Source organism: Perna viridis, chromosome 11 (assembly GCF_037379345.1).
Source record: "Perna viridis isolate PV_CMFRI_1.1 ecotype Kerala chromosome 11, ASM3737934v1, whole genome shotgun sequence".
NCBI lineage: Eukaryota > Metazoa > Mollusca > Bivalvia > Mytilida > Mytilidae > Perna > Perna viridis.
The window spans coordinates 36,221,439-36,238,154 of NC_142455.1; the positions used below are offsets into that span (position 1 = coordinate 36,221,439).

At 33.0% G+C, this 16,716-nt stretch overlaps 1 protein-coding gene across 1 annotated transcript in view; it reads left to right on the forward strand.

The window, feature by feature from the left end:
* Window positions 1-1,272: 1,272 nt before the first annotated feature.
* Window positions 1,273-16,716, forward strand: part of LOC148603927 (integrin alpha-8-like) — a 39,260-nt gene continuing 23,816 nt past the window's right edge. The window contains exons 1-10 of the mRNA XM_088551380.1: window positions 1,273-1,860; window positions 3,074-3,210; window positions 4,111-4,178; window positions 5,003-5,164; window positions 5,755-5,806; window positions 7,349-7,441; window positions 11,786-11,892; window positions 14,232-14,294; window positions 15,167-15,313; window positions 15,664-15,775. Coding sequence (XP_088407506.1) covers window positions 1,691-1,860; window positions 3,074-3,210; window positions 4,111-4,178; window positions 5,003-5,164; window positions 5,755-5,806; window positions 7,349-7,441; window positions 11,786-11,892; window positions 14,232-14,294; window positions 15,167-15,313; window positions 15,664-15,775 — 1,111 coding nt within the window. The 5' untranslated portion in view covers window positions 1,273-1,690. The remainder of the gene's footprint in view (window positions 1,861-3,073; window positions 3,211-4,110; window positions 4,179-5,002; window positions 5,165-5,754; window positions 5,807-7,348; window positions 7,442-11,785; window positions 11,893-14,231; window positions 14,295-15,166; window positions 15,314-15,663; window positions 15,776-16,716) is intronic.

Consider the following 16,716-nt stretch of genomic DNA (forward strand, 5'->3'; position numbering starts at 1 on the left):
CTCCGTTTACTGTTTGCCTTGCCATTATTGTTTTATTCACATCTTTTTGAAACTGAAAAAAAAATGCATGATACACAACGACGATTACCATAATTTCACATTCTTTTCCAATAACACCACCCCTAAAAAAAGAAAAAAAAAAGGGAAAATCATTATAATACAGACATCAAACACGGTCTTGTTGTACCAGTAGACGTCAATCAGCAGGGGTCGTGACAGCTGACTTGTTGTCTACACACTTTGTACTATACCTCAATCAGCAGGAGTCTTGGCAACTGACTTGTCTACACAGTTTGTACTATACCTCAATCAGCAGGAGTAGTGACAACTGACTTGTTGTCTACACAGTTTGTACTATACCTCAATCACCAGGAGTCGTGACAACTGACTTGTTGTCTTCACAGTTTGTACTATATCTCATTCAGCAGGTGTCGTGACAGATGACTTCTTGTCTCCACAGTTTGTACTGCCCAGTTTTGTCTGTTTTAACCCAGTAATGGCGATATATGTCTAACGAAGGACTTGTCAGACAGCGACAAAAAATCATTTGGTCCGACAGAAATTTTCACATTTTCTTGTCGCAAATGCCAGTATAGGAAAAATGTCAAAATAGGCCTTTTTATCAGACAGATAAAAATCTATGCAAGTCTACTAACGATTTGTGTGTCTTATCCAATATGGTGTTTATTTTATTATTTATTTAGTTTACCGATCAGAAATCTTCTGGTGATGTGCCCATTTCTTTCTTCGCTGGTTGGCACCTCTACAATTCAAGTAGGGCCCCATCAAACTTTCAACATTGATATAAAGCTGCTTTAAATGATTCTTGTCCACAGTCGTCCGTTATGAATTCTTACACGATAAAAGACGTGAAATATAGTATTTTAAGCATTCACAATTGCCATTTTAACAGGAATAGCCGACAATTGCTTTAAAATGGATATGTGGACATTTTGTCTCGTCAACAGACGTCTGTTATACTAAAAAAAGTTTCGATTTTGAACAAAACTATTTGCACGTAGATTTTGATTTCGTGATTGACCATCAGTGCGTGTAAGTAGACTTTATGTTTTGAATGTACGGTGTATGTCAAACATTTACTCTATGATGAATACATTTAGACAGGTTTATTGGCAGCATGTGTGAAACAGTGTGTAAAATTGTACGTGTGATCTCAAAAACCTTGTAAATTACTGTAGCGGTAGTGAAAGTTGAGGTATACACGTATTTCCTTTAGTTTTTAAATATAATTTCTATATTCATTGTGTTCTGGATTGTTAGTAAATATCATTTTCCTGTTAAGATACGAATGGATGCGGTTTGCTATAACTATATATTTACTGGAGAAAGGTCTTTCTTATAATCACGTTTACTTCTTTCTTATCAGTAAAGTGAAACTTGAAAACTAAAAGTTTTCGCACATTTTATGGACCTATTAATAAACGATGATTCAGTGACTTTGTAGCTACAATTACAATAATTACACTGTGTTTTACAACGGAGACATAAAAGTATGACATGAAACAGATCAACTGTATCTTTAACCGCGGAAGGAGAAAAATACGGCTATTGACTAATGTAAAACTGTAGCGGAAAACGAACAAATGATACTGCAGTTACCGATGTCGTGATGGTCCATCTGTTTCAACCCGGATAGACATTTTCCGTGATTGTTTTTAAGTTAAACGATATGTTTTCTTCATCTAACCTAATACTAATGGGTATATTGCGTATTTGGTTTTGGTGTATATTTTTTCTTTACGATTCTTTAAGTTTCAATGTTGATTTTGAACATGCAGTGACTTTTTCTGGACCACAGAATTCGTTGTTTGGATATAACAGTGCTTTACTGAACAACAGGTACGTACTTCATTTGAGGATATAAACTTTCTCATTAAAATTTCAGTTTATATCTCAGAACAACCTAGTTTATTCGTATCATTCCGCTCGCCTATTTGTATGTAAAACTATTCATAAGGTATGAGCGCAATAAAATAAGACGTATCAATTATTCCATTCAGTCGCTGCATGTAGAATCCAACAACACTCCATCCTACTTTCTGTTCAGATTATCTTTTCAGAATCCTCGTTTTTTCCCTTTGAAGAATTCTCTCATGGATCCTACGTGCATTGGATGAATTGAACAATTGATACGTCTAGTTTTAATTAGATTGGGCATGAACACTACACTGGCACGAAGCTCTTTCCAATTATTTACTTGAGTGACGTGGTTTAATATAGTCCGAATTTCTTTGACCCTGTGACCCCTCCCTCGTTTTAATAGATATTGGGGAGCAGGAGATATGTCAATACAACCATTACACCAAAACATTTATACATCTATGATTTAATTAAACAAAGGTCATGACCTATTTTTCGTTGAGTACTCAGTCCCTGGACTCGGGCTGATGTGCTACACATAAGAATCATATGATGATCAGATGAAGTGCAACATTGAATTTTCATATAAATCAAGTGTGGTATTATTAACATATGTTTCAGTTTACAAACGGCAATTGTATGATTATTACAAGATAACTATATAATTTTCACCTACTTACAAAAAATCATATATTAGCATGCCATTAATACATATGAGAATCATATGATAGCAATGTGTCTATCATATTAATGTTATATAAAATTATAATATGCTGTGTAGAACGTGTACCTTAATGTTCTCTTGTACCAGAATACTATTCTTACACACTGTAAAGTTTCCCTTTTACGCGGCATTGTCAGCATGGCCAGAATGAGTTACATACATACGTTACAAATAAGTCGGTCTTTTTCTATTTTTGATGAGGAGAACGGAAAGACTAAATGCATTTGGTATTTAGCGTGAATATGATGAATTGTTAAAGGCTGTTTTAAGAATTTGTTTTAACCTGAATAAAAAGCAAATCACACGTCAATCTTTGCACGAGATACTCCCTTGAGTATCTGCTATACATATCAATCTTCGCATGAGATGCTCCCTGGAGTATATGTTGTAAATATCAACTCTGATCAAAACCACGTAAAGTAAACCATTAGATTCATATATAATTAAACATTTTAATTGTATGTATAGATTTGTGGTTACTGCACCAAGAGGAAATCAGACAAGTCACCCCGATCTTATTTCACCAGGGACAATATATATATGTCCTGTTAACTTTGACAACAAGAATGGGCCTAGTTGTGAGCAACTTCCAGTCAGATCACCTGGTATACAACTTCTTATTTTGTCAGCGAGTATTATCATACAGTGCGCTACACTCTATCAACCAGAAAAAAAAATGACATATTTCAAAGTGTGATAGAAATCAAGTGAAGCCGCTAAAAATTACTATAAATATATGATTTAAAAAAAAATAATATGAGTTTAATATATTTGAATGTGCCCAATTACCTAATGGACATGTATTATTTTTTGGTGCGTGATAATTACAATTGAAAATATTTCAAATAAGAAAACATGAACAGGATGCATACATTCATTCCTTGTATTTCACATGGTAGAACCTATTGATGATGGCTTTGGCTTCATATTTCGATATTTTTGGTTTTGAGTACTTGTTTTGATCTTGATCTTTCTGTGTATTTGATTTTAACGTTGTTTTTGAGAGGTTACTTCCTTAAACACGTGTACAGTATATCTTAACATGGTTGGCGCTTTTGTATTGAATAAGTAACCACTGTCTTTTAGTAAACTCATTTAAACACTTATTGCATCAGTCTGCAGGTTAACTGGTTTTCTCAATTTATATGTTCTATGTTTTAATCATACTGTGACGTAGCTACAACAAAATCTTGTTATTCAGCGATAAACTAACTTAGTCTTACATAGAAAAAAAATCAGCGATACGACGATAAACCAACTTAGTCTTATACAAAACAAAAACCTTGTTAGTCAGCGACGATAAACAATTTAGCCTTACACAGAACAAAACCTTGTTATTCAGCGATACGACGAAAAACCAACTTAGTCTTACTCAGAAAAAAATACACAGACTATTAGGACACAGTGTAATGAAAATGTTACATGTTTTAGAGAGTCTTATCGTAACCTGCATTTCACGCTAATCATTCAGTTAATTTAGTGTTAAACCCTGACTTTAACTTTAGATTTACCACGATTTCAAAAGAATCAGTTCCTTGGTGGAAGTTTGGTTAAGATTAATGCAGGAATTTTGGTGAGTTCTTGTACATTGTTTCTCGTTTTAAAAACCACGAAAACCTTACTTTTTTATCATTTTTCTAACATTTATCAAATTAATTACATTATAGTTACATTACCAGCTGTAAAGATACACAATAAATCTAAAGAGATCTGAAACTCATTTACCATTTTTTCAAACATGCTCCCTTTTTTGTACATAGAAGAAATGAATATGTAATGTATCCACCTTTAAGTTAATAGCATACCTAGAACAAAATAAACCCTCTTGCTGAGTTCCTGCAATTGTATCGGCTTCATAAACCAAATGACATGTCAGTTCAATGTATATATCAACAAGTTCAAAACAAAACTGCAGTATAGTGAAAGTTGAGAACGAGAACATTGCCTCAAACTTCTGTGACTCGTTAAGAATATTTTTCCTACTTTATCACAAAGTCCTTTTGTAATTGTGTTCTTTGTGTGTAGGTAGTACTATGTACATGTATATGAAAACTTCTTACAATATAAAAACAAACGTTAGTATTGTAACTTCCATGTTTAAAACGGTTACGTTCATGCTTGGTGGAAATTTTAACATCAGCAATTTTAAGTTAATATGTTTGCTACACACTGAATCAGAATGTTTTTACTATTTAGATTATTGACCTCCTGAACAAGCAATACTTACTTAGAACAGACCTACTGACTTAGAACAGACCTACTGACTTAGAACAGACCTAGTGACTTCCTAGAATGAACAGGGCTATATTGTACAGTCTGGAGAGAGACAGGGTTTCCTGCACAGCAAAATACATTTTATGAAAATAATACTTAAATCTTTTTCACCTTTATTTTTAGGTGTGTGCACATTTGACGAAATACCCTAATACTGACATTATATTTGAAATAGTATCAGGAAGGTGCTATCTGATCACTCATGATCTTTCACGGGTCAATACTGGTTGGACATTTCCTTCAAGTTCGTTTGCAATGGCTGGATTTAGTAGTGCTCCGGCAAAGGTTTGTTTTACAAAATACAAATTAACCTTTAAAACTTCCCGGCAAACTCAACATTTATTAATGAATACTTTTATTAAGAGACTATCCATGTAGAAACCTGGCTGATGGCGACACATTGTAAATTTATCCAGCCAAATGCTTTGCTCCAATGTATAGTTTAAACTCATTTGGTCGTCAGGAAGAATAGGGATAGTGGCTATAATGAACAGATTAAAGAGTCATTTCACTTTTCTCTACAATTTTTTTTTGTGTAGCGCTTTCTAAGCAATTTATTTCATTCTTACCAATTCAGTGATTCATAAAACAACATCTGTTTTTGAGGAAATATGCCTTTGTGATCCCAAATGAATGACAATCATTTGAAAAAAAAAATTTGACATGTGCCACTACTCTCTAAACGTCTTGTGAAATAAGTATTAAAGATCTTCAACCCCCCCTCTTTTCTTTTTACATGTTTCCTATTAAGTATAGTTTTGTCTTGTAAGCACCATGTGTTTGTTGAGAGATATTGTCTTATATGACTATATTAAAACTGATATATGTGTTACACTGAGTTAATTGAGTAAGCCATTTTATTTTATGAATTCCAGGATGGATCTTATAGTATTTTAGGAGCCCCAGGAATGAGGGATTTAGAAAGAGGTAAATGATAGATAAACGAGATAAAAATATTTCTGATGCAATCGAAAATTTAGGTTTAGTATAATGATATAAATATGTAATCAACAAAATTAAAGCGCTGTGTTTCAAAGTAAACAGTGTTTGTTTTAAGGGATTTTCATTATAGATGTATAGATATATACGAAATCCCAAATATTTTTGATTGGAAATCCTTCAGTAGGCCTCATAAAACTGTTTTCAAAAATAAAAGTGCAAATGAAAGTTGCCCACTTGAGATATTAACATTTAGATTTTGGCTATGTTCTACAACAGAAAAAGTTCAGGAAAATTTACCGCCAGAATTTTACACTACAACCGATCAAAAAATATTTCAAGATAAGTAGCAGATTTAAGGTTATGAACACAGGAAGAGTTGTTTTTAGGACCAAACACATGTATTTATAAAGTTTCATTGATTAACTTAAGATATGATGAACCATACCTGCCTGGTTTTAGGCAGACCAATATTTATACGTCAATGGATACGATTTTATATCTATTTATTTATTTAATAATGATTTGAAAATTATTTTTTGTGTAAAAATATATTAAACTTTCACAGCAGAAAGTCTCATACATTCTCCTCAACGAAGGAGACGTCGACCACAGCTACATAACTAAGAGTGAACTCGGTCCGTCATAGGCATACATGTAGCCTAAAATCATGTTATTGTCATGTTTCAAGACCAATCTTCTAAAGTGAAATGTATTGTCTTAATTGTAACATGAATTTGAACCTTTAGTTGTTTTGTTAGTCTTTTATGTTTGACTATTCTATATTGCTCCTGTATGGAATATTATTTAGTGTCATTGTAGTCGTTATTTTGTAAGCATTTTTAGTGTAATAATCCATAATACAGTCAGTCCTAGTGTAATAGTCCATAATACAGTCAGTCCTAGTGTAATAGTCCATAATACAGTCAGTAGTTTCTCAAAACAAGTTTATATGATATTTTAATGTTTGTTTTATATGAATAGCAGGGGTTTATCGAATGTCCCTTTCTTGTGTAATAAGCTTTGATAATGCCCATGTGAAAAAACTGTAAGTTTCACCAAAACGTCAAAACACGGATATCATTCCGCAATTTATAAATTTCAAAATTTTCGTTGAAAATAATAATAAATTGTAGAGAACATCCATCTATGTCATACGGAGGGATATTCAATTGGTTATAATAAATAACAAAAGAATTAATGCTTTTGCTAAGAACGCTTGAAGATTTATCTTAAAGTCTGGATGTTTTTGGACACTCTTGATTATTTTGTTGGGACATTCACTTCTTCTAATTAATTATCATATTAATAAAACACATCTTCGCTTCATCTCCAAAGGTCACAGTTCACAAATCACTTTAATACATGTACATGTACATGTACATGTAGTATCCATCTTCAATAAAATGACTTTATCTTCAAGTCATGTTCTGTTAACACCAGGCTACGCATCCAGACAACCGACGAACTGTCATTCATCTTTCCACTTAGTCATTACTAAATCACAATGTGCTTTTTCAATCTTTTAAGGTGGATATCTGAAGTTTGACACAAATGCAATCACTGAATTTAAGGCACAGGATTTTTTTAACATTAACTCATTCCTTCACATGAGTTATATTGGTAAGTTTTACTTACAAATCACTATTAGAATCATGCAGTGGGTGAAGCATGGTCGAGTAAAAACACGGCAAGAACTGGAAAAATTGCATCATATATCAAAACACCTGAAAAACACATGTTTAGGGCTAACAAAGAAATTCATGAAAAAGGTAAATAAATATCAAATGGTAATTATATTTTTATCAATAGGACTTAAAATTTGAAAAAGGTCTGGTTTTCATATAATGTAGAAAAAAAACTTTTGTTTCCATGTGATTTTTTAGGCACAAAAACATAAATTTCAATATTGGTCCTAAACATATGTTTCGATTTTTCCTGTGTATGAAGTGTCAGTCTTTGTAAGAATCAGGCAGTGGGTGAAAAAATCAAATCCACCATTTGATTATTTACACCATATGAATCAAGGAAGGAAGACAAGATTTTCCTTATCACTTTGGTAAATTGAGTTATAATTTCATTGAGTTGCATTAAATGACATGCATGTTTCGGATTTTTCCCATTTTGACTGATTCTTACAATATCTCAATACACTTATTTAATACTTTGTTTTCCGGGAATGAATGTAATTTGAGATGGATTGTTTCAACTTCTTTTTTAGCTCACCTGGCAGAAGGCTATTGCCATCACTTGTCGTCGTCCGTTAACATTTTTTCAAAAATCTTCTCTGAAACTACTCAGCGAAATTATATGAAACATTATTTATGTTTATATTTCTTATGGTATCTTGCACGAAAGATGTATTTTGATATTTGATTCGCCAAAAATAAAACATGGCCGCCGTTACTAAAAATATAACATAGGGATCAGACAGTAGTTTTTCGCATATATCTCCAAAACCGTTCGGTTTAGCCAAATTCTGACACGGTTTTAAGTGTTCAGCATGATGAGATCTGTCTGTGGTCAACTTTTCATTTTAATCAGCTAAACCATGTTGGAGTTATTGCCCTTTTCGACGTTTTTTGCTATTTTGAATGTTATTTCTCTCACTAATCTTCTCCTCTGACGCTACTTGACCAATTGGAACCAAATTTGGTATATCAAATGTTTCTTGCTTGGGGTATCTTGCACAAAAAATTTGTTTAAATTTTTTATCTGTCAAAAAACATGGCAACCGTTACTACAAATAGAGCATAGGGGTCAGACAGTAGTTTTTCGCATATATCTCCAAATCCACTAGGTTTAGCTAAATTCTGAAGTAGGCTAAAAGTGTACAGCATGATGAGATCTGTCTGTGATCAAATTTGAATTTTAATCTGTTTAGTCATGTTTGAGTTATTGCCCTTTTTCGATGTTTTTTGTCATTTTGAAGGTTACTTCTTTCAAAAATCTTCTCCTCTGACAATACTTGATCAATTGGAACCAAACTTGGTATGAATGTTCCTAAGGGTATCTTGCACAAAAGTTATGTTTAGATTTTTGATCCCTCCAAAACATGGCCGACGTTACTAAAAATAGAACATAGTGGTCTGACAGTAATTTTTCGCATACACATGTATCTCCAAAACCGTTAGGTTTAGCCAAACTCTGACATAGGGTATAAATATTCAGCATGATGCGATCTATCTCTATGGTCGAAGTAACATTTTAATCTAGTAAGCCACGTTGGAACTATTGCCCTTTTTCGACGTTTTTTTTTTCCCTTCTAATTTTGTTATTTTTTTGCCTATTTTGAATGTTATTTCTTTCAAAAGTCTCCTGGGATCAAAGTTGTCACTGTTTGTAAGAATTATTGTCCTTGAAAGATAAAATTGAATTGTTCTTTACATTTTTCGCAAATCTTGAAAACTATAATAGATACAAAATAGTAGAAAGAAACTTTCAATTGCTGAAATAATCCTCATGATACGTCCAACCAAAGTCTTCTTGAGTCAAAATTGTTACACAACTTCTTGTTAAATTTATTGCCATTGAAAGTCAAAATTTAACTAGGTGAGCGATTCAGGCTCCTGGGAGCCTCTTGTTATTAAGACCTAATATATCGGCAGCAATGCCGAAACGTCAGCAGTGGGATAATTCAAATACGTCAAAATAAAAAAAAACATGGTCAAAACGTCAACACATGAAACAGAGACGGGGAGGGAAGCTAAGTAAACTGCGAAGTCCTTCATTTTTTTAATTAGTAAAGGGTAATATATAAAGTTACCGAACTGATAAACTGTTGGCAATAGTGAAAAGGATAGAGAAGTTACTAGAGTGGATGCGATGGTGCAATGTAGATATCTTTGTGGTAAAATTAGCGAGAAATTAAAGTTCAACCTATAACCGCATAAATCTACCCCTGAAAACCCATGCTTTGCAAATTTTAGGGGGTGGAGGGCACAGACGCCCGCCACGCCCCGGCCTGAATCCGCACCTGAGGAGTCTGTATAACAAAGTTACCGAACTGATAATCTGTAGGCAATAGTGAAAAGGATAGAGAAGTCCGTATAACAAACCTGAAAGGTCTAAACTTGGTACAGTATTTCCAATGGAACCGGCGAGTATTTTTCTCAAGTACATTAAGAACATATTATCATTTAATTCATCTTCTAAAAATGAAGGGTGAGTGCGGAAAGATTAAGTTTTAAATCATGCCACATTGAAGTTTGAAATTTTGTTCATGAGACAATGCAATGAATACAAAACTTATGGTTCACGTGGCTTTGTAATAATATCTAAAAATAACAAAATGACATTTATCCGTTTTTTTTCGTCACTTTACGATTGTTTTTTTTTATCATTTTAAAATTAACAATCTTACAATACTATACATATTCGGTTGTTGATCGGCGATTTCTTTAATGGTCTGTATCCATTAACTTCAAGGATAAACCAGTTTGAATAGTCATCTAAACACTACAAATTCCCAAACCATTGAAGTAAGGAAAAAGTAGAAGTAGAAATATATAAAATTTACATGGTGATATAGGATGTTCTTAATTGAAGTTTGATGAACAGTGCACATGGTCGATGAATGTGTAATTCTTGTGCCTTGAAACTCAAAGAACGCAGAGAAAGCAAAATGAAAAAGGAACATCCAAAACTTAGTAGGTTATTCCAAAGACGACGGGCTTCTCCTCGTATGCTCGAACAAATTGGCTGATTACATAGAAAAACTGGAAATCACCGGTGCTCCCCATAAAACCAACCAGCACCCCTCCCCCTTATAGAATTTCTGGGATTGTCACTGCGAAAGAATTAATCTGAAATCAGGGGTAACCGAAGCTTTATTGAAATAAATAAGACAAAGAATTAACAATAAAACAGACACAAACTAGACACACAATGAACAGGAAATAAAATGAAAATTATTGAGCAACCAAAATATAAACAAAACTAAACAACAAAAACATATTGGGACAATCTAATTAAAATTAAATCTTTGATTAGATCTTGACTTTGCACATGTCAGATTGCGTATTTTCATCAGATTGATATTAGGAGTAAGTGCATCGGTAGGGTAAACGTCCCGATATACCCATCAAGTAGGCAAGCAGAAAAACGAGCCCCGGATATAGAAATCTTAATAGTACACAGAAATAGTATAAATAAACATTCATCAATTGCAAATAAAACATAGGATTTTTTTAAAGTCAAGAAGTAATACAGCGAAAACTGGGAGTATGGACAAGGTGCACCGGGAGGGTAAGTGTCCTTTGTTTTTCTAGAAACACCAGATGAGTTGCTTATAAAAAGTTAAGTCCGGGGTAGACGAAAGTGAAAGGAAAAACTATGACAAAGGAAAGGGTCGTAGAAGGAAACAATATGATAAGTGAAAAAAAAATATATACATTTTGTACTGGATTTGACAATATAATGAACAAAATAAGTGTGTTTTTAAGGACGCTTACCCTACCGGTGCACCTGGTCCATGCTCCCAGTTTTTAGTGGAGTCCGAGTACCTCATTTACTTTTGTTACTTTGTATGTATGATTTTAGTTACTTTATGTTCTTTGTTGTGTTTGTCTGTTTTCCATGTCTGGTCTTTGTCCCTGGATTACATTCTTTTGATTACCGCTATAATCTTGTTTCCTTGATTACTCTTTAAGGAAACGAGAAATTATTCCTTTTATAGCTTAACAAAGGAACGAACAGTCTCAGCTTTACATGTTTAACGTTTAATACTTGTTTTCCTTGTCTTTGTCCCTGGATTATTTTCTTTTGATTTCCGATAGAAATTTGTTCCCTTGATTACTCTTCCATGTCTGGTCCTTGTCCCTGGATTACTTTCTTTTGATTTCCGATAGAACTTTGTTCCCTTGATTACTCTTCCATGTCTGGTCCTTGTCCCTGGATTACTTTTTTTTGATTTCCGCTAGAACCTTAGTTCCCTTGATTACTCTTTAATAATATTTGTTGCTGTAGGTTATTCGGTAGCTGTTGGACAGTTCCCGATTCTTGGAAGTTGTACTAAATCACCGATTCTACTAGGCACTCCACGATTTTACAATGTAGAGGGTCATGTAGGATCAGTAAGTATCTCTTATTTATAATTATTTGTAATAGAGTGATTAAATAATTAAAATTCAAATATTATAAGATAAGATAAATGAATTTAAACAGATGCATTTAACTCAAATACATTAAAATATTAAGCCTTTAAACCATAGAGTGAACTCTTTAGGACTATCATTATATTCAAATTCGTTAAAACAATTTTGGTAGAGTGGTTTCAATACACTAAAACACATATATCCCCGTTTTACCAAAAATAGTTCGATAGCAGAGGTTTAAAAAGTCTTCAAATAACTAAGTTTAATGCACCGAAATATAATACGGCTATATTTGGTATCATTTTTTTTTTTTGGAAAATCATTCTACTTTCAAAACAGAATTGTCGTACGAACGTATTGTGGTCACAAAATGTAAAATTTTGGGTGTTGTGAGGGCGTCCTATTTTCCTTCACATATACAGGCTGTTAAAAAGTAAATTTTGATTATGAAAACGTAAAAAAAATGTGTATGATCTAAGTGTCTTTCAAAGTACGCATTAAGGATTACATGAAGAGGATTTTTGAATTAAATATTGTCATGCAAAAAAAAATAATGAGTAGTTTTGCAGACTGTATATTTGTGCTAATTTTAAGCCTATTTTCATCAATTAAATGAAACTCGTGCACGTTTATTGACCACAGTGGGTTTAAATGTATAGATTTTGTAACCAGGTACTTTCTGATTGAACTCTCATTTTTTGTAATGATATGAAGTATTTTTAATTAGTAAACAAAAAGCTCAATATCCCTCTTAAATGCGGAATTTCACGTGCTCCGTGAATAATCTACCGCATATTGTGACCAGTCAATAACTAGTAAGCTTAGTCAAAATTACACTCTTGTGTTGTTTTGCTAACGATATGTTGTGGTCTATTTATTCTCATGGGATTATTTTGTTGTAGGTTGCAAGAATCGGTAGAATTTTGCTTTCGTGTTCTTATTTGGATATCCGCTTATTCTTTTTTTCACGTGACATTTATAAGACTCGGACCAATCTGATACGTTTTAATAGTCAATGTGCATGGTCTTTCGAACTTTCGACATCTAGGAAACCCCCGCCCCCTTTCTCTATAATACTTTTTTTGTACCTCATGAAGAACATGGACTCCATATATATTAAATTAGGGCTAAATTGATATCATGACTTTTGTATGCAAATTCATATTTGCAATTATAACTGTATAATTAACCATTATTCCGAATCTTATCTCATGATAAAATTTATAAACAAGGAGTCTTGGAAATTTAAAAATTCTCTGCTGCTTATATGCATGCAGTAACCTAACGTGATACAGTGGACTCCACTTAATCGCATACCTGTTAATAGCATAGCAACTCAAAAAAAGCAATCAAAAACCATACAAATAATAATGCACTGATTGATTATGTGCAATAAAATCAACTTTGACCGATAAAGAAGTGCTATTTCTGCTATTTTCTTTGAACTGCATTTAATGTATTATAAGTATTGTTTTTTTTTCAAAATTAATACATGCTTTCCGTTTCTTAACAAAATGATAATTTTTGTTGTAGCCAGGACAACAGGAAATTATATACAGGTTCGCTGGTGCTCTTTTGAATGTGTATCACAAATTTTGTCAAATCTGAGAAGATTTATAAAACTTATACGTACTAAACAGTTTTACTTAGTATTGTATGATCATCTTTGCAAATATACGAAATATTCACAAAATGGACCAATTGGGAACTTGTATTTGAACTAATGGAGAAATGACACTTTCAAACCTGCTATTCAAATAGAAAATTCGATATTTTACTGCAAATGTTAGATATTAAAAGATGATTTCAGGATGTGTTTTTTCATATTTACTTTCTAATTTGACATTTCGATACCTCAAATGTCTAGGTCGGCCTTTCATTTTGAACTGCTAAAATTTGAAAGTTTTTGGCATGTTTACCAAAAACTGCTGCGGACGGCACTAATTGCTAGTTTTTTTTAAATATGACTATTTATTCTTGTATGAGATGGAATTTGAGCTGATCTGATGTAAAAGAGTTTTTCTAACCGGCAAAGGGCAGTAAGTTATACGAAAATGATATAATTTTTTTTCTTTAAAATCATGATTGATCTTTGACCCCATTTTGTAAAAGACCTGACAATAATTGATACATACGACATCGATATTTCGATAGAGCTTGAACTTAGCTTTCCATCGATGTATAATTTAGCCGTATTACATGTATATTCCGGTGCATTAAACTCTCCAAAATCGATAGCCTGCTATCCTACTAAAATGGATGTAGATCGATGAGGTCAATATGTCTTCAGAAGATTTATCCCGTGTAAATATTTGCAGGTTTTATTAGTGTGCGAAACATCTCTGTCTGGTATCGTTCTGAAACAGTTCTATGGAGATCAGGTAAACAAAATTATCAACTATAATCACGTAAGATTGTCAGGAAATAGTCTCTTTAATAAGAAGCTAAGAACTTATGGTGGCTTCTCAATGAACTAACATGGTGTTTTATTCTACTTTTTTTTTCTCTATATATGTTCCATTCATTTTTATGTATGGTTTGATTATCAACCCCTTCTTCGTGTAAGTTTGTTATTTTCTTAATGTTTCGTGAAACTTTTATTGTTTTGTTTTTCATGGGACATGGAAATGCCGGGCGTCCGTCCGTCCGTAATTTCCGCACTTTTTTTGTAATGCTCCTACCAAATAAGTTCATTTTTTGTATGTAGCCTTATTATGAGAAGTTACAGATTAAGTTCGACTTTGGGTACGGTTGATTGATTTTAATGGAAGTTATGACCCATGGACTTAAAGAATTTCAGTCAATTTACACTTTTCCGCACTTTTTTTGTAATGCTTTTACCAGTTGAATTTATCCTTTGTATGTAGTCTTAACTATGAGAAGTTACTGATTAAGTTCGACTTCGGTTGCGGTTAAATGATTTTTACGGAAGTTACGGCCCTTGGACTTACAAAATTTCAGTGAATTTAGTTTTCCGCACATTTTTGTAATGCTTTTACCAATTGAATTTATCTTTTGTATGTAGTCTTACTATGAGAAGTTACAGATTAAGTTATGTTTCCCGCACTTTTTTTACGCGGGGGACATTGGAACGCTGTTTTTTTTTATTGTTTATGCTCTTTGTGTGGTGTGTGGCTTTTGTACCCATGAAAAAAATAAGATAAGTATCGAACATTGTAAAGTAAATCCTGAAATTCCTGCCATGTCGATACAATCTTTCGGATCATTTTAATCCCAGTTATTTTCCTTACAGATTGGTTCTGGATTTGGTTACAGTATTTTAGCATGTGATTATAATGGTGACAATATAGATGATCTGATAGTAGGTGCACCCTTCTATGAACCGAATAAGCAGTCAACTGATGGAGGCAAAGTCTACGTCTTTCTTGGGACAGACAACGTAGGAACACTCTCTGATTTATTGATTATATTCTATCGCCCTTCCTTAAATACGACCGGGCATTAAAATTCGGGCTTCAGTCCGCAATCTGTTCCGTAACGCTGCTCTAGTGCGTCTGACTTATTTGATTATATAAAACTTATACAGATTTTAAGAAAATAATGAAACCTATTGGTTTTAGGTTAAAAGCCGAAACAATGTTCGTTTTAAATAAACTGTTGCATACTAATAGGCCTATAGTACTTCTCTTCTTTAATTTCCAGTGTTTACATAATTTAAACCTCAACAGGAGACTAATGTAATATTCATTACTTTAGATACTTCAACAATGTCAAATAATTTGCTTTCAGAGTGATTACATAGAACTAACAAACGCTACACTAAATGCTGATATTGTTCTTTTTGGAAGATTTGGAACGGCCATGGCTTGTCTAGGTGATATTAATGCAGATCAATTGAATGGTAAGTTAGTGTATGTAGACCGAGGCTTTATTGTTTATATAGCACACGGTAAAGCAGGGAAAAATTAAGATATTATTTGAATCTAGGCCAACTTTCTTTTTTTAAGATAGTCATACATGAGTGGCTAATGGTTCATAATAGCTAGAAGTAGAACCCATAAAATGCAATAGTTTACTTGAATATAGACGTTTTAGTATAGACAATACCTCTATTGATAAAAGGATGCAGCTATATCATCTTCAATATACAAAGCAGCTCAAAGTTATATTTATCTTACATTGTATGAAAATTATCGAGCCTTCATCTATTTAATTATGAATGAAGGTATCTGTTTAAGTATCAGTGCGTATAATATTCAGACACTACCTAAGGTAAGATGATTCGTTATGCAGAAAAACCCATGGATCAGACATTTTTTGGTCTATATATGCTATATTTCTATTGGACAATAGTCCTTTCTGTATCTAGACCTGTACTTTTGAGAAAATACAGTTTAATTTCCCACTAAAATCAACCAAGACAAACCCAATCAAGAACCATAACTCTCGTGAAGTGCTAATTTCATGTACAATCTATATAAATTTCATCTCAAAAGCGCAACCCCCAAATGAAAAACTAAGACTGGTTATGTGATCTATAACAGTTTCTGAACAAGAAATAAAAGTGAATTTTGGTGGGTTTTTGGCTGCATGAATCGCCTTCCGTTTGATATTTATAAAGACTGCTACTTAAAAGATCACAGAAATTAAGCTTCATTGTAACTAACTCGATAGATGAGTTCACATTGCAAAACTGCTTTTATCTTGGGTCATTCCAGTTCAATAAGGTCAGAAGCAAGAATAAAATCGCCTTCATCTCCATAGCAATCGTATGATAATGCGTTATTTTAATTTGGCACTATTGGTTTAGGGTCTGCTTTGGCTGGATGCTATTGGTATTTC